We start from the raw sequence: 24513 nt of genomic DNA, 5'->3' as shown, positions 1-24513 counted from the left end.
GTGTGTTCTTCCCTTTTAACTTTGTTGACTTGAGATGAATTTGTCTCTTTTCATGAGTGTGGTTTACCTCCTTAAGTTGAACCTTTTTCTTTTAGCACCTTCGTAGGGCTAAATTTGTGGGTGGGTATTGTTTACATTTGACATTATCATGGAATGTGTCATTTTCTCCATCTATGGTGATTCAAAGTTTTGTAGAGTATGGTGAACTGTCATCCATGGTCTCTTAGAGTCTGTAGCACATTTGTTCAGATCCTTCTGGCTCTTACAGTCTCCACTGAGAAGTCAAATATAATTATATTAGGTCTGCCTTTATATGTTCCTAATTTTCCTTTCAGCTTTTAATATTCTTTCTTTATTCTGTATGTTTAATGTTTTTACTATTATGTGGTGAGGGGACTTTCTTTTTCTAGTTAACTCTATTGTGTGTTCTCTAAGCTCCTTGAACCTGTAAAGGCTTTTTCTTCTTCTTTAGGTGTGGAAATTTTCTTCTATGAGTTTGTTGAAAATATTTTCTGAGCCTTTAAGCTGTTTTTCTTTTTTTTTTTCTCATTCCTCTATACCTATTATTTTTATGTTTCTTTTTTTCATACTGTCCCAGATTTCTTAGATGTTTTGTGTCAAGGGTATTTTTTAGATTTAACATTTTCTTTAATGTATCTATTTCTTCTATTGTATTTCAACACCTGAGAATCTCTTTCCATCTCATGTACTCTGCTGATGAAGCTTGCCTCTTTAGTTCCTGTTCAAGTTTCTAAATTTTTCATTTCCAGAATTCCCTAGGCTTGTATTTTCTTTATTGATTCTGTTTGAATTTCAGGTCTTGAACAGTTTCATTTATTTCCTTACACTCTTTGTGTTTTCCTGTACTTGTAAAGAGATTTATTTAGTTCCTTCTTAAAGACCACTATCATTTTTATATAGTTGGTTTTAAGGTTTTTTTTTGTGTGTGTTTCAGTTATGTTGGAATATTCAGAGCCTGTTGTGGAAGGATACTAAATAAATATTGTCCTGGTAGCTACTGGGTTTGGGTGATTAAAGGATTTAAGAGCTGATTTCTAGATTAGTCTTTGTTGGGCAGAAACTTTTTCCTTGATTTCTGTTTCTTCTCTGGATTCTTAGAAAGTGTGATGACTGTATATTGCCTGTTTTTCTGGTCTGTTCAGCTGCCATGTTTACAAGGAATGCCTGCTGATATTGTATCTCAGTAATTGGGATGAGCTGGAAAAAGAAAGATCTTTTTTATTTCTTTGGGTTTGGGTCAGAAAGGAAAGGAAGAATACATCAGGTTTCTAGCTGCAGAGCTGGGTCTCAGCAGTGGTAAAAGAGGTGCAGATCTACCTTCAACATACTTGATGTCCTGGGAAGGAAGGCCCTTGGCTTAACAGGGGTGCCCACTATATTTGCTTATGAGATAAAGCAATGAGTGTGGGGCATGATCAGGAGAGGGTGTCTGGTGGGATCCACAGGAGATATGGGCAGGTGTGAGAGAAGGCTACAAATTCTGTTCTGTTGCAGAGATAGAGGTAAGACTGTAGGGTTGGATCTGAAGGAGCAGAGAGACAGGACCCAGTATGTAGGTAGCCCATCTGATTTTCTGGCAGGCATAGCATGTGGTCTACCAGGACATGCCTGCTAGAGTTGGGTGCTAGGATACAGTGGCCAGTGGGAGGAGGGAGGTTAGAAGAGGATGCTCTGTAGGATACACAGGAGAGTAGGGGTGGATAGGTGTGTGGGGTTAGGGAGGTTGGAGGAAGATGGAGGCTTCACCTGAAGTTCTTGTGCAGCATTGTAGATCAGACAGTACGATTATATCTGAGAGACCAGAGAGACGGGAGAAAGTCTGCCAAGACACAAATTTTTAATTATGGAGATTACAAGAATCTGCACATGGAAATAAATTATATGGAGTTATAAATGCAAACGTATGCATACATAAACATAAATATATTTCAAAATAGTAAACCAGAGAAGTTGTGTAGTCTATTAATAACTTCAAATTAATGCAACTTTGTGACTTTGATGTTAGGCCACTACAATATGAAGGTTAGAGTCATGGTACATAATGTTTGAGTATTAACTTATTTTGAAACAAAAGTACTTTAAAACATTAGAAAAGTCCAAGTCTGAGATATATTATAAAGTAGAAATACTGTTATTTTAATTTCTTCAATAGTTTAAAGATATATTCATTTCTAGCTGATTTGGCCACACAAAAACCAGTGATAGGCCAGGTTTGCCTGGAGTCATTGTTTGCTGATTTTTCAATTATATGGCAGTGTGTGTTAAAGCTCCATGGTTTTAATTGCATAGTTGTTATGTAAATGATGCCTTCCAGTGGCTCCTGGAAAGATCCTGTAAAATGTTTAAGTAAAAATTCAAAACTGCCTTGTTATTTTCAGCTATTAGTTCCAGCTTTCCTCAAGATTAACTCCTGTGTCTGGGAGTTCAAGGGGAGGTAGCTCAGCCGCTCTCTCTTCCTTGATCTCTAAGTAAAATAAATATGTTCCAGTTTCCATGGGAACCCTTGCTGGTGCTTTCTTCCTTTGTTGAAATATGTTAGAGAAAGGGGGAAAAATGGTGAAACAAATTATTATAAAGACTTATGAGAAAGATGGTAAAATCTAACAATTAATTGGTAACTGACAAAAGCTCTTGACGTTAGCTATGATCTTTTACCTTCAAGCCAGCATCTTTACCTCAACCATCAAGCATGAGTCAAACAAAGCCAACAGCATGAGTCATCCTCACCACACTCTGAAAAGGGGAGCAACTGGCACCTTGGTACAATTCCGATGTTTTTGTGCAATTTAATGAAATTTTCCAATATCACTGAGATCTCAGCTTACTTGCTTATTCCCATTTGGAAAATTATAAAACTACAGTTTTGAAAAGATAATAACCACCCAATACTATTTAAGCAGTTTATTACAGAACAGATTTTATACCCCAGAAATCTACTTACAAAACTTGCAGGTGATATTTTCCATTCTGATGCCCGAATAAAAAATATTGAGAAAGACTCAGTTCGGATAGCATCAGGAATCAGACCCCAAAGGAACTTATTGTCTTTAAAAAAGTTAGATCGCCAGATCCCGGCTGTCTGAGGAGCGCGAAGACCTGCGGGAGGGAAACAGCCGCAGCATGGCGGCCCTCCGCCTTCCTGTCACAGCTGCTGGGACCCTCTGGTCCGCGAGTGCTCGCTGTGACCCTCCACGCACCAGCCCACTGTCTGCCCGCCCTCCTTCCTTTGTAGCCTCTGTCAGCCTGGGGGGGGGGGGGGGGGGCTGGGCGTACTGAGCGAGTTCCCCTCGCTCCCACAGTGTAAAGAGGACGCCGAGGAGTGGACTTACCCTATGATTACCCTATGAGATGAGAGACGCAGGAAGTTTTGCCCGGATTGTTCTTAGGCCCATACTCTTCTGCTATGAAAAGCAAGCTACGTATACTGCAGAAACATGGCAGTACATATAATTTGCATACGGCAAAATATTGAAGCAAACTTTATTAAATCAAACTTTCAACAGTTATTTAGATATTTAGTCTTGGATATTGCTGATAATCCAGTTGAAAAGATAATACGTTTTTTTTCCCTATGAAAAAAGAGTTTATTGATGGAAGCTTACAAAATGGAGGAAAAGTTCTTGTCCATGGGAATGCAGGTATCTCTAGAAACGCGGCCTTTGCTATTGCGTGCATCATGGAGACATTTGGGATGAAGTACAGAGATGTATTTGCTTATGTCCAAGAAAGGAGATTTTGTATTAATCCTAATGCTGGATTTGTCCACCAACTTCAGGAATCTACTAAGCCATCTACTTAGCAAAACTAACAATACAGATGATGTCACCATTGCAGATAGGAAGGTCTTTATCTGCTCATTCGGTACCACAGGTAGTGTGGAGAGAACACATGAAGATGATGACTTAGGAAACATGCAAGTGGCAACCGCACAGAGCAGCTGACCTGTGAGGACCGTTCACTGTACAGGATTGCTGACGTCACATGGGTGTGAGCTTCACCTAGACAGGAGAGGATCCTGGTGATGGTAATAAGAAATGGAAAACACACAAATACTTTCTTTTCAATTATACGTTGCTTCCAGACATGTTTCTCTGCAACTTGGTGAACAACACTTTCAGATGTTGGACTTCTGCAGTAGATGGTGCTGATGGGTGATGGGGTTTACTTTAAAAAAAAAAAAACTTTATGGTTTTATTATAACCAAGACTTTTGGACTTACAAAGAGGTATTACTGTAATAATGCACTTTCCATACATGAAATTTATTTGTATGATACAAAGTTATTACTTTAAACAAAATACAAGCTAAGGGGGTATTTGTTGATAGATTTTTGGATAATTTATAACAAATTTCTTAATGTTTCCTAAAACCTCATTTTGTGTTATATATATTACATTTTAAGTAATTTTTCAGTTCAGTTTTATGGTGGAGCCTCTTACAGAAACATTAACAAATATAGAATTCGTCCACAATTTTTTAGTATAATTCAGTAACTTGATTACCATTTTTTTAGACTTCTTGGTCCCATATCTTTAAATCATGACTTTAACCAACTAGACTACTTTACTAATGTTAATACAGTTAATACTTCCTTCCCAATTTCCTCCCTTATTCTAAATGAGAAAACTTGTAATGATCAATGAGGTCTTACTTTCTAGAACCAGATACATTTTCCACATGACTTTTTCTCTCTTTGCTGTTTAAGACAAATGTAGACTTGGTCTTTTCAGAGTTGCCTAGCTCTTAGAACTTTTGTCCAAAATGGTTCAAAGTCGACCAAACCATTGTAGCACTGTTTCTTCAATATGAAACCCCCAAAAGAAAAGTGCCTTGCATCAACAAACAAGTAAATCCTCATGACTTTTAAATTAGTATATAAAGCGTGAAAAGTTATTAATGTTTTTTCTGTAATTTGTTTTTAAACCATAAATTAAATTTGCGATGCTTGAAGAAAGTAAATTATTTGGAATGACATGTATACTTCTATTTTACATTGTATTACTTTTGTGAGGTTAAACTGACAGCTTTGCTTTGAAGATTTATCCACTGGGGAAAGCAATTTGTGGGTAGCTTCAGTGTATTATAAGTTACTGTTTTAACTTGTTCCTAAACTAACTCAAATTTACACCATAATTTGCATTAGCAAAGTCATGTTATGGTCTTCAGTTTTCCATGTTTTTGTCTATATGTATAAAGGTTGTTCTACAAAAAAACATTTTACTATTGTGTGATGTGTAGAAGAAGTGTTTTTAACTTTTTGTATATGATGACTTTAGGGTAGCACAAACACACCGCTCCTTTATAATTCACGTTTCTCAGTCCTCTTTCAGGATGCTTTACTGTTTAGAATGATACTGGTACACTTCCAGGGTACCCTGAGGTACTGTGTAAGGTAACAGTTACACTTAAGTTATGACATTAACAGTATAGAAAGGTTCTTTGTCCTTCACAGTGGGAGCCTGAATATAAACCAGAATTATAGTTACCTCTATCCTCTTCTGGTTTCCTATCTTGTCTCCTATCTTTCAGATAAAAGAACAGTATTGTTTTTAATACTGTTGTGTCACGTGTGTGGTGGTCTAGTAGAGCCAACATTACATTGGATATTCAAAAGTCCCTGTATACACATCACCACCAGATAGATCAACAAAGATCTCTCCTGGAGTCAACCCATAATCTATGACCTGTTGAACAGAAATTGTGCTTACTAAAGCAATCTCCATTTTTTAAAAAATGTTTTTTCAAAATGAGACATTTGAAATAACTTTTTAAATAAGTTTTATAAAAATACATGTTCCCCTCTAAATAGGAGTTTATCCAAACATGTAGGTTATTGACAGTCATTCTGACCACTGTCATTTTTTCTTCTCACATAAAGTGCCTATCCAGCATGATACACTGGAGTCTCAGACACTAGGGACTGCCACCATGTTGAGCACAGTTGATGTGGACAGATAAGGTTTGTCCTTTCATAAGAAGCCTCCAAGTTTCTTTTCTTCCTCTGCATTTACAAAGTAGCTGTCTTAGGTTCCGTTTCCAGTAATGTTTGTAAGTCAACCATGATAAACTAATCCAATCATGATTTATTCTCTAGACAACTTGAATGATGTATGAATGCTCACCCAGTTTCAAAATTAAATATGTGAGCTGGACTCATAATTAAAACTACACATTTTTATGAAAACATGGGGAACCTCATTACTCCCCATTTTGAAAGTTTGAGACAGATCCTGGAAGCTGGAGTGGGTAAGGGAGTCTTCTCCTAATTTAACTGATCTCTGTTAGTTTATTTTCTATTACATGTTGTACCAGCTCTGTGGTAGGGACCTTCAAGTGTGATAATTTTGCTACCAACTCTCAACCGCTTGTACAACAGAATATTCATTTGAAGGGGTATAGGGTTGTACTTAGATATTCTGAGTCTAGAAGTAATGTCAGAAAATGCTAAGCATGTCCTTTGTAATAAAACATTAGGTTAATTGTTTAATTGCTATGGAATTCAAATTAGAAGTATTTAAGTGCAATCTTGAATTATGAAGTTGAGATGTATATATTAGGAAGTCAACTTGATGTAAAGTAAATGAGCAGTTACCTGATGGATTTTTTTTTTTTTTTTTTTTTTTTGGATCTTTTTTAGTAACTAGTTTAATCCACAAACCTAAAGCATAGCATCACTTAACAAAGGTGTTTACAGTACCTTTGTCCATTCAACAACACTCCAATGAGGAAATAGTAGGAAATAGCTAAGAATTACTCGAGGATTTTATTTATTTTTATTAGGAAAATAAGTTTCTAGAATCTTAAGTGCTGGATAATTTTGTTTTTCCCATTCATGGCAGCTAAAAAAAAAAAAAAAACTCAAACTATTCAGGTTTACACGTTATGCACTCTTACAGGGAACTACCATACCTCACAGTTCAAAGTGTTTTCTCAATCAGTAACATAATACTGACATGTAATTGCAACTTACTATGCAGCACAATGATTCAAGAAAAATAACATACATGTCTATTTACCTCTGTATAGGCCATTGCTTACATTATTCTACATCTAACATTTGTACTCAGATAAAATGCTTGTGTATGTATAGGAATGTCACAGTGCAAGATGCTGCTAGCCTGGGCACAAAGTATTAAAATTATTTTGTGAAAAAAAAGAGTTAGATAAGAGCTAATTTTATAGCAATTAATATTTTCAGTGATTCTAGTTGAGCCTGTTAGTGAAGCTAAGAAATAAAGCCATCTCTCCATACCTTTGTTTTCAACATCATTGATAGTCAATGAATTATATTTTCTATACCACTGGAAATTTTACCTTAAATAACAACTTCAAAATGTATATATTTATGTTATGTAACATGTTTTGACAAATGAACTTATTACTGATATAAGTTTTACATTCCCCTTTGATGGAATTTTATTAACAGTTTTGCAATACAATACCTGTTTTATAGCAGATTTTACATCTTTATTTTTATGCTATAGATGATAGAATTTAGCATAAAAGTTACTACCCAATAAAACACAAATGAGAAACCCCTCCCTAGCTTGTAAACTGGCTTTTCAAAGCTCTTGGGACTTGTGTTTTGTGAACATAAAAATAAATGGTACTATGATAATCACAGTCAGATGAGCTGAGTCACTGGGAAATATCTTGAGTCTCCTTGTTACTGAGTTCTTATCAAAATTGTTCACTGTATGAACATATAGAAGGAAAAAAATGACCAGATGTTGAAAAACCAGAAAGGCCATATTTGACATCATTAAATTAAAAGCATTGAAGAATATGTCACTTTATGTTAATGTGAAGGAAGTTAAGATTGAAGAGTAAAAGGTTGTCAAAGGACACTGATTCCTTGCCCTAGGGATTTCCTCTGCCGCTCCCAGGAAATCCCACCCAGGAAATCCCACTTTCTTGAGATTTGAGTTCCCAAAATACCACAGAAGGTCCGGATGACCTCTGTGGAATGTTCCAACGCCCTAGGTGTGCCTGGGGGTATACTGATAAAAAATGTATGATTCTTCCCCTTATGAATTTCCTCATTCCCCCTGTCCTCCCCCTCCTTTGTAATTTTTGCCTTTATAAGCCTGTTACAAGTTCAGGCCGGGGTCGAACTCCTCTACCCCTGCGTGGTGTATGAGTCTCGACCCCAGCATGCTGGCCTGAGATCTCACTCTTTCACTTTCAATAAACTTCCTCATGCGATTGCAGCAAGTCTGGTCTCGGTGCCTCGCTAGGTGCGCGCCTCTCCTGAGATTTGAGTGAGGGTCTCCTTTGGAGGTCTTTCATTTGGGGGCTCGTCCTCGATTTGCACGACCACCCAGGGGCCCTAGACCTACTTGGAGGTAAAGATTTTCTTTCCTTTCTTTCCTTGTTGTCCTGTTGTGACTCTGTGTTTGTGGATTGTCCAGATTGTGATTCTGTGTTTGTGGATTGTCCAGATTGTGATTCTGTGTTTGTGATTTGTTCAGAGGTCTGGTGCGATTGCAGTTCGGTATTCGCAAATGCTCTAACCGAGTCTGCTCTTCCAAGGGAGGAGTGGAGTGGACAGGGATAGACGTGTCCAGGGTCCACCGTTTGCTCACCCTGGGAGACGTCCCAGGAGGACAGGGGGAGGACCAGGGACGCCTGGTGGACCCCTATGGGAAAAGTCGGGAGATCAGTTTTTCTCCTTGACGATCTGTGTCAGAGGGCCAATTCTGGGCCATCTGGCTCTTTTCGGGATTTCGGGTCGACTCGAGGTCGGCAACTAACTTTGTCTCTCTGTTTTGTAGTATCTGTGAGTGTTTTTTGTGTGTGTGTCAGAACTAGAAATGGGCCAGACTGTGACAACCCCACTAACACTGACTTTGAACCATTGGACGGACGTTAAGACAAGGGCCCATAATCTTTCTGTTGAAGTCAGGAAAGGACCGTGGAAAACTTTCTACTCCTCCGAATGGCCGAGTTTTGGCGTAGGATGGCCTTCGGAGGGAACTTTTAATCTATCTCTCATCTCCGCTGTTAAGCGAATTGTTTTTCAGGCTTCAGAGGGACACCCCGATCAGGTTCCATACATCATCATGTGGGAGGACCTGGTCCAAAACCCGACATCATGGGTGAGACCTTGGACAGCAGGGGCAGAAACAGCAATGGTGGCTGTGGCCTCGAACAAGCTGGCATCTGCTCCATCGGCCCCCACGCAGATCTATCCTGAAATTGATGATGGTTTTCTTCTCCTCGACAACCCTCCACCCCCATACCCTCAACTGGCTTCACTTGCAAGTCCCCCATAGGCGCCGACTCCCACTGACTCCCAGAAGACCTCTGAAACAGGACCAGCAGCCGGGACCCGAAGCCCCCGGGTTCGAAGCCCAGGGGGAAATGGCGCGGGGCTTGGCTCTGCTATTGCCCTATCATTACGGGCTTATGGACCTGCCCCAGCTCCGGGAGAACTAGTCCCGCTACAGTATTGGCCGTTTTCATCAGCCGATATGTATAACTGGAAAACTAAGCACCCCTCTTTTTCAGAGGACCCCTCGGGCCTGACGGGACTCCTTGAGTCCCTGATGTTTTCTCATCAGCCCACTTGGGACAACTGCCAGCAGCTTTTGCAGGTCCTCTTTACTACGGAAGAGAGAGAGAGGATCCTCCTGGAAGCTAGGAAAAATGTTCCAGGACCAGATGGGACCCCCACCAATCTCCCTAATCTTATAGATGCAGCTTTTCCCTTGATCTGCTCTGACTAGGATTACAACTCTGCAGAAGGTAAGGAGCGTCTCAAGGTCTACCGCCGGGCTCTAGTGGCATGTCTCAAGAGAGCAGCAAGGTGACCCACGAATTTGGCTACGGTAAGAAAGGTTCTTCAAGGACCTGTTGAACCGCGTCTGTGTTTCTTGACAGAAGTTATACCTTGACCCAACATCTGAGGGTCAGCAGGCAGAAATGGCTATGGCCTTTATACAGCAGTCAGCATCAGATATTAAGAGAAAGTTACAATGGCTAGAAAGGTTCCAAAACTATACCTTGCAGGTTTTGGTGAAGGAATCAGAGAAAGTGTTTCATAAGGAGGAGACTGAGGAAGAGAAGCGAGAAAGAGAGAAGCAGAAGGCAGAGGAAAGAGAGGACCGGAGGGTAGTAGACAAAAAAGGAATTTGTAGGATTTTAGCCACAGTAGTGAAGGGCCAGGGAGTTAGGAATCAAGTCTGGCACTAGGAGGGAGCCTCTTGACAAAGGTCAATGTGCTTACTATAAAGAAGGCCACTGAGACAAAAAAATTGCCCCAACAAGAAAAAAAGGGGACACCAGCAACAGAAGCCCAGGACATGTGGCTCCAAAGTTTTAAATATTTATGGACTACCCAAATCTGTGGATCTCGGAGTGGGACGGGTATCCCACTTATTCATTGTAATGCCAGACTGTCCCTGCACCCTGTTGGGGAGAGACCTCCTGACTAAGATGGGGCACAGATTCACTTCCACTCTGATGGACCACAGGTTAGAGGTCCAGAAGGGGAGCCTGTGCAGGTTCTAACCATCCAGTTGGAGGACGAGTACCAACTCTAAACAGCCTACCTCAGATCAGACGGACTGGTGGCTGCACGCATATCCACAGGCCTGGGCGGAGACTGCAGGAATGAGAGAGGCTAAGAACCAGCCCCTGCCCATATGGAGCTGAAAGTCCAGGCTAGTGGTGCGTTAGTACCCCATATCAAAGGAGGCATGAGACAGGATCAAGACACTCATCATTCGGTTACTCCAACAACTTCGTATGTGTCCATCATCCTGAGGTGTGCCTCTCCTACTGGTGCGGAAACATGGAACCAACGACTGCTGGACAGTTCAAGATCTCTGGGAGGTAAACTAATTGGTGGCAGAACTCCACCTCACAGTACTTAACCCCTATAACCTGTTGAGCTCATTGCCCTATCCAGGACCTGGTGTACAGCACTGGACTTGAAGAAAATGCATCAATGGACTCATCTAGAGGTAGACAAACTTATAAAGACTGTCTTGAGGTCAAATTCTTTTGTGCCAGATTTGACTAGATAACTGTGTGCCATGTTAGAAAGCAAATGTATGTAGAAGGCTGGGAGGAGAGAAGATAGACCTGAGGTTTACTGAGAAGTGGATTTTACAGAACTGAGCCAAGAAGATATAGATATATAAGTATCTATTAGTCTTTATAGATACATTTTCTATGTGGGTAAAAGCCTCCCCACAAAGAGAGAAATGGCAGCAGCGGTCATAGCTAAGAAGATTCCAGAAGAGATCTTCCCTAGGTTTGGCACCCCTAAGGTAATTGGATCAGACAATGGGTCATCTGTGTTGCCCAGGTAAGTTAGATATTAGCTTGTTTATTGGGGACTAATTGGAAATTACATTGTGCTTAAAGACCCCAGTGCTCAGGACAGGTAGAAAGAATGAAGAGAACTCTAAAAGAGACCCTTACTAAATTAGCTATTTAGACCGGTGGTAAAGACTGGGTGACCCTCCTCCCCTTTGTGCTTCTTAGAGTCCAAAACTTGCCGGGGTGTTTCGGCCTTACCCCTTATAAAATCCTACATGGGGGACTGCCCCCCTTAACGGAGTCGTGTGGGATATTGGATCCTGGCACTAACTCACCCTCCTCTTCTGCTCTATTTGCCCACTTAAAGGCCTTAGAAGTTATTAAAACACAGATCTGGTGTCGAATCAAAGAAACCTACACTCCAGGAACCACCGCGGTGCCCCACGTGTTCCAGGTCGGAGACTCAGTCCTGGTCAGATGACATCGCTCTGGCACGCCTGAGGCCCGGTGGAAGGGACACTACCTGGTGCTGTTGACTACCCCCTCGGTAGTCAAGGTCAATGGGATTGCTGCTTGGGTACAGTGGCAGCTGGTGACAATTCTCTTAAGCTGCACCTTCGTCGTAGCCCCAACCTTGGGTAATCACCCCCATGCCCCTCAAAAATTAACCTGGGAAGTGCTTAATGAAGTGGGCGACGTCGTGTGGTCAACAACCACAGTGCACCCCCCTTGGACTTGGTAGCCTGATCTTGCACCTGATGTCTGTAAGTTAGCAGCTGGCTCTATGGCCTGGGATCTTTCCAGTTATACCAGTTTAGAAAAGCCACCCCCAGAAGAACAGTGTGTCCCTCATGGCATAGGAAACACATTGGGGTGTTCAGGACAGTTTTTCCGAGCCAACCTTCAGGCAGCAGACTTCTATGTCTGCCCCGGACAGGGACACACCAGGGAAATGAAGAGACGGTGTGGAGGGGCCTCAGACTATTTTTGTAGTAAATGGGGATGTGAGACCACGGGAGAAGCCTACTGGAACCCTTCCTCCGCTTGAGATCTAATTATAGCTAAAAAGGGTTGTAGGCCAGGGGAGCCAGAGAAAGGGGAAAGAGATCCATCCAAATACCTGGCTTATAGGACTGGGTGTGCCTCTGAAAGCTCTGGTAGCCCTCAGGGACCGTGTAAAGACAGTTATTGTAACCCTCTAAATATCAGCTTCACCCCACAGGGAAAACAAGATTGTCAGTGGGTAAGAGGAAACCGTTGGGGATGGAGAGTCTATACTGGCAGAGGGGACCCTAGATTTGTTTTTGTTATTAAGATAGAGTCCACCTACACGACCCGTAGGCCCCAATTCGGTGCTTGATAACCCTGTACCCAGGCCTGAGAGACCTCCTCATCTCACTCTGTCACCGAAGGAGGACTTGTATCCCCTTTTGACCACACCCTCCTATCTCCCTATGAGAACTGAGGACCGCCTGTTCAATCTGCTTGATAGTGCATTTGTTGTTTTAAACCGCCGCTACTTTGACCTTAGCTGTCTTGTTAGGACTTGTAGTGGCAGCAGGAATTGGAACAGGGGCAGCTGCCCTCATCCAACAACCTTACTACTATAATGAACTCAGAGCAGCTATGGACGTGGACCTGGGAGCATTAGAACAGTCCATAACCAAACTAGAAGAGTCATTGACTTCATTATCAGAGGTAGTGCTACAGAACAGGAGGGGATTAGATCTGCTTTTTTTAAAGGAAGGAGGGCTCTGTGCTGCCCTAAAAGAAGAATGTTGCTTTTACGTAGATCATTCTGGTGTCATAAGAGATTCTATGGCAAAGCTTAGAGAAAGACTAGAAAACAGGAAAAAAAAAGAGAGAAACATACCAAGGATGGTATGAAAATTGATTTAACCGGTCACCCTGGTTCTCTATGCTAGTCTCTGCTTTGGTCGGGCCTTTACTCATTTTAATGCTAATCCTAACCTTTGGGCCATGCATCCTCAATAGACTGGTGACTTTTATAAAAGAAAGGGTGAGTGCTGTACAGGTAATGGTCCTAAGACAACAATACCAGATATTACAAGAAGCTGAGGGATCGCTCTAAGATTAGAGCTTTTTACAAAAAAAAAAAAAAAAAAAACGGGGGAATGAAGAGTAAAAGGTTGTCAAAGGACACTGATTCCTTGCCCTAGGGATTTCCTCTGCTGCTCCCAGGAAATCCCACCCAGGAAATCCCACTTTCTTGAGATTTGAGTTCCCAAAATACCACAGAAGGTCCGGATGACCTTTGTGGAATGTTCCAACGCCCTAGGTGTGCCTGGGGGTGTACTGATAAAAAATGTATGATTCTTCCCCTTATGAATTTCCTCATTCCCTCTGTCCTCCCCCTCCTTTGTGATTTTTGCCTTTATAAGCCTGTTACAAGTTCAGGCCGGGGTCGAACTCCTCTACCCCTGCGTGGTGTATGAGTCTCGACCCCAGCATGCTGGCCTGAGATCTCACTCTTTCACTTTCAATAAACTTCCTCATGCGATTGCAGCAAGTCTGGTCTCGGTGCCTCGCTGGGTGCGCGCCTCTCCTGAGATTTAAGTGAGGGTCGCCCTTCGGAGGTCTTTCAAGATCTCACATAAAAAGTAATTAATTTTATTTCCTTAGAAGGTCAATCACGGGGCATAAACATTTTTTGTACATTTTATGTTTAATTACAGCAGAGATTCATGACACAGAAGTCATTAGTACACATACCCTTTTTCTCATGACATTTAGATATCTAAGGTTAGAGATGACCATATATCAGTCAAAAGCCATCTAGCCCAGCAGAAAACATTCTGTTTCTCCCAATGAAATCTCAAAGAATATTTGCAAGAAACATACAGGGCCAGAAAAAGAGAATTTCAGACCAGTCTTGCTTATGATTATCGAGGCAAAAATACTCAAAAACATTCTCACAAACCAAATTCAAGAACACATCGAAACCATCATTCATCATGATCAAGTAGCCTTTACCCAGGGATGTAGGGATGGTTCTATATACAAAAATCCATCAACATAATACACTACAAAATCAAACTCAAGGAAACAACAACACGATAATTTCATTAAAAAAATTTCAGGGGCAAATATGGAGAAGAAACTAAAGGAAGGGTGGTCCAATGACCATCTGAACTTGGTATCCACCTCATCAGGAAGGTATACCAATGCCTGACACTACTATTGATGTGGTTACAAAACAGGATCCTGGCATGGCTGTCCTCTGAGAGGTCCTACCAGCAGCTGACTGAAAAAGACACAAATACTTGTAGCCAACCATTGGACTGAAGTCTGGAACTGCTACAGTTGAATTGGAGGAATGACTGAAGAAACTGAAGAAGAAAGTGACCCAGTGGGAAGACCAGCTGTCTCAACTAACCTAGACTCCAGGGAGTTCCCAGAGACTGAAGCACCAACCAGGAGTCTAAGAGCCCTGGCACAAATACAGCAGAGGTCTGCCTGGTTAGGCCTCAGGGGGAAAAGATGTGCTTTATCCTCAGGAGTCTTGAGGCCCCAGGGTAGGGGGAGGCTTGGGAGGAGTACCCTCTTGTAGGCAAGGGGGAAGAAGAATGGAATAAGGAACTGTGGGAGGGGACCCAGAGGGTCAACAACTGAAATGTGAATTAAAAATAATTAAAGGGAAAAAAGAAAAAGAAACACACAGGGAAGAAAATACTTCTTTTGAGATTATGCTCACCATTGCTGAGGAAACAGAAGTTATATAGCTTCATTTTGCACCTAAAATAAGTACCAGGACATTGAGAATGTCTTGCCGGTGAGTTAATATATGAAGATTTATTTAGGATCAGAAACAAATTTGGAAGGAATCTTCATTACTGAGGATACCTGAGTTTTCCATACAGACAACTAAATCGTATCCTCACTTCATAAATCTCAGGGAGAGACCAATGAATGCAAAAGAACTCATCAGAGACTGGAAATTCAATATGAATTGAATGACTCAGATTAAAGAAATATACACATTTGTTTGTCAAACTGAAGCTGACCTTCTAGCTAGTTTAATGTGTATTTTCATAGGAAAGCCATTTCCTCACAGCAAATCAGTGTGCAATTGAATCTGCCCAGAGATGAAGCACTTGTCCTCTGTGAATTACATGTATTATAACTGAGGTATTTAGCTTGCTTTCTTTTCATTACTTCAGGTAAATTAATTTCATAAAAGATGCCATGGCCAATGATTTTGGAATAAAAAAGCAGATAAATAATGAAATAAATAAATCAACAAGATAAAGGCAAATCCCTTAAAGACACAAAGGAAAAATGAACTTAGATTGAATAACAAGGTATAAATTTAGGCAGGTTGATAGTATATTATTTAGTTATGGTGATTTATAAAAGTCTACTAAACTTTAATGTAGATGTTAATATTTAAATCAGGACTGTGCTTTTCCAAGTGATGTCTCAATTACAGTAAAATATTTGAATTCTGAAAGACAATAACTTATTCAATAGAGTAAAAGTAGTATAGAAAAACTTGCATACATGACAAACAATGAAATGTGTTCATTAAAGGTAATGGAATGATATCAAAGTGATTTTTACATTGAACTATCACAGGATAAGTAAGAAAAGAAGATACTGTGGTTGTGGAAGGGGAACATGGATGTTTAACAAAAAAAGGAGGTGGAGCGATTTAGATTAGATGTTCATGTACAAAATTCTCAGAGAAAATATTAAAAGAAAAATCACAGATATACAGAGCCAATAGATGAAATAACATTTAGTAAGTTCCCACAGATGGATACATAGAGGTGGGTTACAAATGATATTCCCAGGTTATTGTTAATTACTGATTTAGGGGCACTTAATGACAGTATTCCTCACTCATCCTAGGCACTAAAATATGACAAGATGCCACATGAACTTTGAGCAAGGTTGTTCTCAGAGGAAAACTAACTGAATATACAGTCCAGTCTATAAATCCAGGCTTTATGTGGATTTATTTATGTGGAAGTAACTATGTAAGGTATAAATTGTGATAGACCTTAACTTATGGGCCTAAAGTGTGGTTATCAAACCTGAGCTATATCCGTGTCTATGTCTGACAGAAATAACATAAAAATAAAATGCCCTTTCTTTCCGAACTTAGAAAAGACTATGGCAAATAGGAAGCTTTATTCTTTCTTTGGAAGAGGCTTCATAGGGAACTAAGATAAAATGAAATGAAGGCTTTTGGCCCAGTAAAAAAGAAACAAGGGAAAGTATGAAGCTTTTCATTTCCCTTGAGACAATAAGTAAACGTAAAAAATGTTCTTTTCTTTTTTCCACATAAAAATTAAAAGCTAACAGCTGGCCACTGAGAGGATCCAGAAAAAGCAATAGCTGGAAAGTAAATGACCCTGGCTGGTGCCCATGTTTACAGGTGGATAACAGTGACCCTTGGTTGAGAGACATATACCCAGTAAATGAAGTTAATTACTCTTGCCACCCCTGGGGCCTAAAACAGGAGTGTTTTTTCTTTTAATTTGAATGTTAATCATCTAATTAAGATATTTCATGTAAAAGTCAACAATATGCTGAAAAGAATCACAGACTCACCCACCAAAAGTGGGTGGCACAAATCTGCATATGTCCAACAGTACTTTATATAACTGAGTGTAAAAGGGAAATATTGCCACGCTTACACTGTTGCCATCTTTGTGTGTCAGCTACCTGACCAAATTTAACTGACCAACTCCAAGGAGGATAAATCAAGACGAAATAAATATAAGATAGAAGAGCAAAGAGATTGCCGGTTTTAAAACAAGCCAACAGGAAGTTCTTTAGCTTGCTCAGACAAAAGTGTACTTTAGGGTTGTAATGGCATCCTGGGAAAATTGATATTTGAGATAAAAAAAAAAAAAACCCTACACTCAGTGAATTAACAGTTACTGTACAAGATGATCATTGCAAAAGCCAACACTGACAGAAATGTTATAAAACACAGTTGAGCAATTTGAACTAGTTCCTGACCCTTCTGGTCCTGAAATGTCTTCATCATAGACAATCAGCCCTATCTATGCCTTTGCTGACGCTCCATGTGAGTGCAGACTACGGCATCTTACATGTGTTGTGTTGCTTACTATATAGCCATACACATTTATATCTGTTAATGTAATAATATAAGGCACTGCTGTATAATTATGTACATAACAAGAGCCCAATATAATATGATTTTGTACAGGATTTGCCTCAAGATAATCAGGAGGATGAAAATAAGTGCATATGAAGAAGGAAGGCAGACTGGCCTCTAGTGACCACATTAGCTTTATAATTTGAAAATAAGACTTTATAATTCTTACTGTGAGGTGTGTATATGTGTGTCACACACACACAAGAGAGAGAGTGAGAGAGAGAGAGATTGGTGTCTATACACACATATACTTAGATTACACTCCCATTTATGTACTGAAGTCAGGGGAAGTCACTAAAAATTCATGTTTCAACAATCCTTTGATATAAATATAATGTTATCTTTTGTTCAAGCTTAAAGCAAACTTGTACACTAATAAGATGCAATGTTCTTGTTTATTTTTCCAGAAAGAATTACATCTTGGTTTGAACATTTGGTATAGAAGGATGTATAGTCATTATTTTTCAGACTTGGGTGATATTCTGAACTTATAACCATCAATGTGAGAGCTCTGTTTTAAAAAGATATACATTAAAAATAGTAAAACTATCTTAGAGTCAGTTACAAATGTTGGAAATTTATCTTACATTCAAACCAACATGCTTTTAACAATTTTTTAACGAAACTCATGTCATCAACTAAGCCACAATTTTTAAATTAAATATTCTGAGCTGACTCAAGTGAAAGGCCTGCTGCTCTCATATTTACACACTGAACAGGAACAGGAAGAAATAGTAAGTCTATGTTCGCCATAACCAAGCCATTGTGTTCCTAAAACAAGATAGTCAAGGAAAGTCTTTGTGAGTTAATCCTGAGTAAATGTGTGTGGTTCATGTGGGCACAGCCATGTCGAGGACTTCAGGACTTCTGACCCATGGGACAATTGCAATAGCCTTTACCTGTACAGGACAAGCTGAAGTGGCATTGCAAAGGTACCTCCAGAGTCCAAATATGAGCTGATGAAGAATAAATCGTTGGGTACAAAGGGTAACATCTGCAGCTTCCATCTCCTGGATGGTTACAGCCGAGGCCTCCTATGGTGTACATACTAGGTCTTCTTCACTATACCTAATAAACAGGCCTGAAGTCTCAGGTTTGGCAGCAATGGTTGCAGTGCCACCTGACTCCAACATCCTCGTTGAAACTTTGTTTCTCTCTTTCTGGTCTCTCCTTTCTTCTTTCCTTCACTGTCGCTAGTCACTATTCTAGGACCCAAACAGCTTGGGACTAGGCCCTAATGGGACTGAAAACATATGAAATAAATGCATTGCCATTCACAGTATACAATATTATTATTTATTGCTGTTCTGTGGTAGGATGGCATGCTTCATGCAAAAAAAAAAAAAAAAAAAAATGTTATGGGTTTTGCACAGAGGCACAGTGGTATCATATAATAAAAATGCCAAAGGTCAGGAATCTGATATAGATGCCTCTTCAGAGACTCTTCCAGAGTCATACTGATACAGAAGAGGATGCTTGCAACTAACCATTGGACTGAACACGGGGACCCCAATGAAGGAACTAGAGAAAGGACTGAAGGAGCTGAAAGGGTTTGCAACCTCATGGGAAGAATAAAGTTATTAACTAACCAAATCCATCACAGCTCCCAGGGACTAAAACACTAACTAATGAGTTCACATGGAGCAACTTATGGCCCCAGGTGTATATGCTGCAGAGGATATCATTCTATGGCAACAATGGGAGGAGAGGACTTTGATCCAGCAAAGGACCATTTTCCTAGTATAGGGGAATGTCAAGGTACTGAGATAGGACAGGGAGAACTTTCATGGAGGCAATGGGAAAAGAAGAAGAGATGGGATTGGTGGAAAGAGGATAACACCTGAATTGTAAAGGCAAAGAATATCCAATAAGAAAGAAAGAAAATTAAAAAAAGAAAAAAAGAGGCAATTATACCACAAACACTTTAAATACATTTCGTATTTAATTTTTATTAACTTTCAGTCTCTCGGAATTTAGAAACCTTGTATGTGTTTAAAACTTTTACACTCAGTGATTCTTACATTTGGGGTTATAAAGCAGTTTAAGAAGTGGGGTGTGTTCCACTCGATAAAAAGACTGTATGTGAGTTGGGGACACATTTTTTTAAACTTAACTTTTTCAGTATTTTCTTTTTCATTTATTCATTTACTTTTTATGAGTACACCATCATTGTCTTCAGACACACCAGAAGAGGGCATCAGATCCCTTTACAGATGGTTGTGAGCCACCATGTGGTTGCTGGGATTTGAACTCAGGACCTCTGGAAGAGTAGTCAGCTTAACCTCTGAGCCATCTCTCCAGCTCTGGGGACTTTCTTGATACTGTGACAAAAATAATTAAGGCTGGAGGGATTGGACAAAACAAAAGAAATAATGTTTTCACAGGCTTAAAGTCCTGTAATAGTCAAAAGTAAAAGACATCCCACCAAGACATCTCATTTAATAAGCAAGTTTGACATGCTCTTCCCCTCATGACCTATATTCTCAAAGAAAATAGTCAAACGTCCTCTGACCTCCACACACATTGTTGTACATATGCTCCGCTGTATAAATAAATAAATAATAAATAAATACAAAAATAAATACATGAATAAATAATAAATAAATACGTAAATACACAAATAAATACATACATATATAAATACATAAATAAATAATAAATAAATAAATAAATACATAAATTGATGAATAAAAATAAACAAATAAATAAATAAATAATACATAAATAAATGAACAAATAAATAAATAAATGCATAAATAAATAAATAAATGTATAAATAAATGAATAAATAATAGATGAATGAATAAATAAATGAATAAATAAATAAATACATTAATGAATGAAAAATAAATGAATGAATGAATAAATAAATAAATAAATAAATAAATAAAGCTAGTTTCTATTAACAAAGCTAAATATAAAGGCTTAGAAAGAGTGAAATCAGGATCTGTTGGTGTAAGGCCTGTGGACGAAATGGATCAATGTCATTAGGGACGAACCACAACCATCTACAGGTTCTCGAAAGAGGCAAAATTTCTTTTCAGGATCAACAGAAGACCTACACCATTTAAATATAAACCTGGACCTACCTGAAGGTTATCACTGAGCAAAGAGTGAAATATTTCAGGGGAGATGTGGAGAGATGATGACAAACAGAACAAAAAAAAAAATGGATTTGGAGAATACAGTCAAAGCCCTGCTGTCACAGTGAGCAAAGAGATAGCCATGTGCCTGCCCGGGGTGGCCCACCTTTACCCCGAGCTCAGCTCGCTCCTCTTCACAAGCCTACAGAAAAGGACAAACTCATACTCAATTTAGTTTAGAGTTTCAACTCATTTGAAAATATTAACTGATTTTATCTCACTAATAACTGTTTTAATCTTTCTTCTTGAACCTGTGAGAACATCTCAGGGAGATGTGAAAGCATTTCTGTTGGCTTTGGCTATGAATAACCACCTTTATCTCTCTTCCAGATTACCTTCTCTGCCAGTCTGCACTCTTGAGGATGCAGCTGGCCTCAGCTCATCCAACCTGATGCTACTTCCTGCCTCCCAATCACTCTACCTTAGGTTGAATTGAACTTGTGTTCTCTCACACACAGAAGTTCCCCCTGCCACTCACTGATCATCTTCATTTCTTCTTTCCTGATCTCTTCCTGTAGATGTACATGTGGAAGATGTTATTGATACTAAAGGAGTGGATATTGGGGGCATATATCTGGCTCTAATAATGAATGGCCTTAAACAAAAGATCTTTTAAGAAACAGTAGCTGTGATTCCTCACTATGGTACCTGAGCTTTATTTATCATGACACTGGCTTCAATAATTGTGTATTCCAACTTAGGAAAACATCAAAGGACACTGGGAACTTTTGACTTCCTTTGTTCATTACTAGCAAAGTTAACTGTGGATTTGAAAGAATGAATAATCTAACCAAAATATTAATTAGAGTTTTGGGAATAGAAACATTTGTACATTTGTCTCTCTGCTACCTGAGTTTGGGTGTAGTCATTTCTCAGTGTTTCTACACAGCCCACTGGATGCACTTAATTCAGACATTACCACGGATAAGATTACAATTGAAATTCATGGATTTGAGAGATCAAGACATATTTGAAGATCCATTTGAAGCAAAATACAATCCTCAGTAAATTTAGTTGAGAATGCATAGTAAATGCAAACAATAAAAATATCTCTCCCTAACCAATGATTTTCTTTTTTATTTTATTTCTGAGATTATAATTTAATTACATTTCCTCCTTCACTTTTCACCCTCCAAACCCTCTCATATACTCTTTCTTTCTCTCAAATTGATGGCCATTTTAACTAATTGTTATTGCATGCATATATTTTTTCTTTTCCTTTATCAACAGCAAATATGTATATTTGTTTACACAAATTGCTAAATATAACCTGTTCAGTCTGTATAATGATTTTGCATGCGTGTTTTCAGAGATTACCATTTAGAACTGTAAAACTTACAGGTGTCCTCTTCCCTGGGAAAGGCTACCTCTCCAATCTCCAGATTTACTGAATTTCTGTGTTTCTTTGTGAAGAATTGCAGCATTGTGAGATCCTCCCTGTACAGTTTGGCATATTTATTGGTGTCCTCTTGGTTCCAGTCACATTTGGGCACTCATATTAGTGAGACTTTACACATGTAACTTCTGGTATTACCAAGAGACATGATCTCAGAGCAAAGTCCCTGATACTCTGTCTATTGCAATCATTCAAGTCATTGACAATGTTCCCTGAGCCATCAATGTGGAAGTGTTTTGTAGAAACATCCAATCGGACTGGAATCCACAACTCTGCATGTTCATCAGTGGCAGTTTTCTGTAGTGCTCTCTGTCTGTTGCAAAAGAAAAGTGTCTTTGAAGAGTGAAAATTTCATTTAGCTGTGGGTATAACCACAAATGTAAATAGACTTGTTGTCAGAGATTTAGGTGGTTTGTAGATTCTCCTCATTAATAATAATTTCATTAGCACTGAGTAGTGAGCTTGATTTCTAGAAGCAGACATTCTCTCCTATTGTTAGGTGGGCATTAAATCCAATTAGAGAAGTGTTGGTCACCAACAAGACAATGTGTGCCATTACTGTGCCCTTATGGTTACTGTGCATACTGTTCATTGAAATGGTTCATGGGCTTCATAGCTGAGTAAGACTGCTGTCGTCTTCCTCTTTATACACTTTGCATGGTGATTTCTGATACCATAGAAGCAAGTCCTCAGGAAGTGGTATTTAAGGTCCAGCTCAGGAGTTTCCAGGACCTGTTTCTGAAGTACATGGTGACCTCAACACTAAGGGCCTACCTTCCATCTCTGGGAGGTAACCAAGTAGCCAGGATTTTTCCAAAATGGATAAATAATTAAAATGTTCTCACAGAGTTGTAGCTGAGTCAAACTCATGCTAGCAACACAAAAATCTTTGTTTGCTGACATTGTTATGGATTGTACTTTTGTTTCAGGATGTATTTTACAGCAGCTTTAACATCCTTATTCCTTAAGCTATAGATGATTGGATTCAGCATGGGAGTAACTACTCCATAAAATAAAGAAATTATCTTATCTAAAATTTGTACCTTGTCTTCCCCAGACAGATCTTGAGACTTGGGCTTTGCATACATAGAGAAAATAGTTCCATAAAATATGACCACCACAGTCAGGTGGGCAGAGCAGGTTGAGAATGCCTTGCGTCTCCCTGTGGATGAGTTCATTCTCAAGATTGTGTGGAGAATGAACAGGTAAGAGAAAAAGATGACTAGTAGTGGAAGAACTAGGAAGGCCATATTTGATATCGTCATGGTAATAATATTGAGAGATATATCGGCACATGCTAGTCTGAGAACAGCTAAGACCTCACAAGTAAAATTATTAATAACATTATTCCCACAGAAAGGCAACCACATGGCAAGGGATGTTTGCACAACTGAATTGATTCCACCAGAGAACCAAGATGCAGATGCCATGGAGACATACACTTCTTTGCTCATGATGATGGAGTATCTCAGAGGGTTGCAGATGGCCACGTAGCGATCAAAAGCCATCATGCCAAGAAGCAGACATTCTGTTGATCCCATTGCAAATCCAAAGAACATCTGCACTGCACAACCCGAGAAAGAAATGTTTCTTTTCTTTGAAATTAGGCTCACCAATGTTGAAGGAACAGAAGATGTTGTGTAGCAGATATCCAGGAAAGAGAGGTTTCCCAGGAAGAAGTACATAGGCGTGTGAAGATGGGAATCAAAAATGCTTGCTATGATCAAAACACCATTGCCAGTTAGAATCACTAGATACATAACCAGAACAATAACAAAGTAAATGATCTCAATCTTTGGGTATCCAGAAAGACCCAAAAGAAGGAATTCAGAAACGAACGTCTGGTTGTTTTGATCCATGTCATCTACGGTCAGCCATTATTGGAAGATATACCACAGAACATATCCACTGTCCCCAAAACAAGTGGTACAAAGTACCTGAAAAAATATTTTTCATGTATTAGGAAGGATTCATTTCTTAATCTCAGTCATTGATACCCCCAATAACACATGCTATTGAGTAAATTGAAATTGAGTATGTCAGACATATGCATGAACAGTGCCAACATGTATATATGTGTGTATCCATATCAGATGCATATTCAAAAGCAATACTTTCTATTGTTGAGAATACATTCCTAAATTGATGTTTTCAAACCCCTGTCTAAATACCTCCTATATACCTGACTTTTTCATTTCTTCTGTCATAGCAAGCTAGTAATGAAGAAGACAAAACAAAAGTTTACTAAAAAAAGACTATAACTATTAGTCCTTTTAGTTATATATTATCAACATTTACTTACAAAAATTAAGTGGTATAAGCTAAAATTTAATATCATATCAAAAGTATAGCTGACAGATAATCTTAGCAAACATGAGCCATCATATTCTTTTATTCTGTAGCACCAGAGTTCATTTTGGCAGTTTACATGTTTAAAAAAGCTTAACAATAGTAATAAGGAAAGAGCAGAGCCAGTGCGTTCAATGCTTTTGTTCTTTTCTCATCCAGATCTGTTTCATCTGGCCATATTATAA

At 39.2% G+C, this 24513-nt stretch overlaps 1 protein-coding gene and 1 pseudogene across 2 annotated transcripts; one reads left to right on the top strand and one right to left on the bottom strand.

Annotated features, from left to right (window-relative positions):
- The first annotated feature begins 3141 nt into the window (after positions 1 to 3141).
- LOC308438716 (serine/threonine/tyrosine-interacting protein-like) lies at positions 3142 to 3962 on the top strand (annotated as a pseudogene). Its single transcript has 2 exons — positions 3142 to 3185; positions 3254 to 3962. The product of its transcript is annotated as a serine/threonine/tyrosine-interacting protein-like (transcript).
- Positions 3963 to 22884: 18922 nt separating this feature from the next.
- Positions 22885 to 23838, bottom strand: LOC308438730 (olfactory receptor 13C3; the record flags this gene model as incomplete). Its single annotated transcript, XM_080940185.1, has 1 exon — positions 22885 to 23838. The coding sequence occupies one exon, from the start codon at positions 23836 to 23838 to the stop codon at positions 22885 to 22887; it is 954 nt and encodes a 317-aa protein (XP_080796311.1).
- Between the last annotated feature and the right edge of the window lie 675 nt (positions 23839 to 24513).

This window comes from Micromys minutus, assembly GCF_963924665.1.
Source record: "Micromys minutus genome assembly, chromosome: 28".
Lineage (NCBI taxonomy): Eukaryota > Metazoa > Chordata > Mammalia > Rodentia > Muridae > Micromys > Micromys minutus.
The sequence above is the reverse complement of the archived record's forward strand: the minus strand, read 5'-3'. Positions and strand labels throughout refer to the sequence as shown.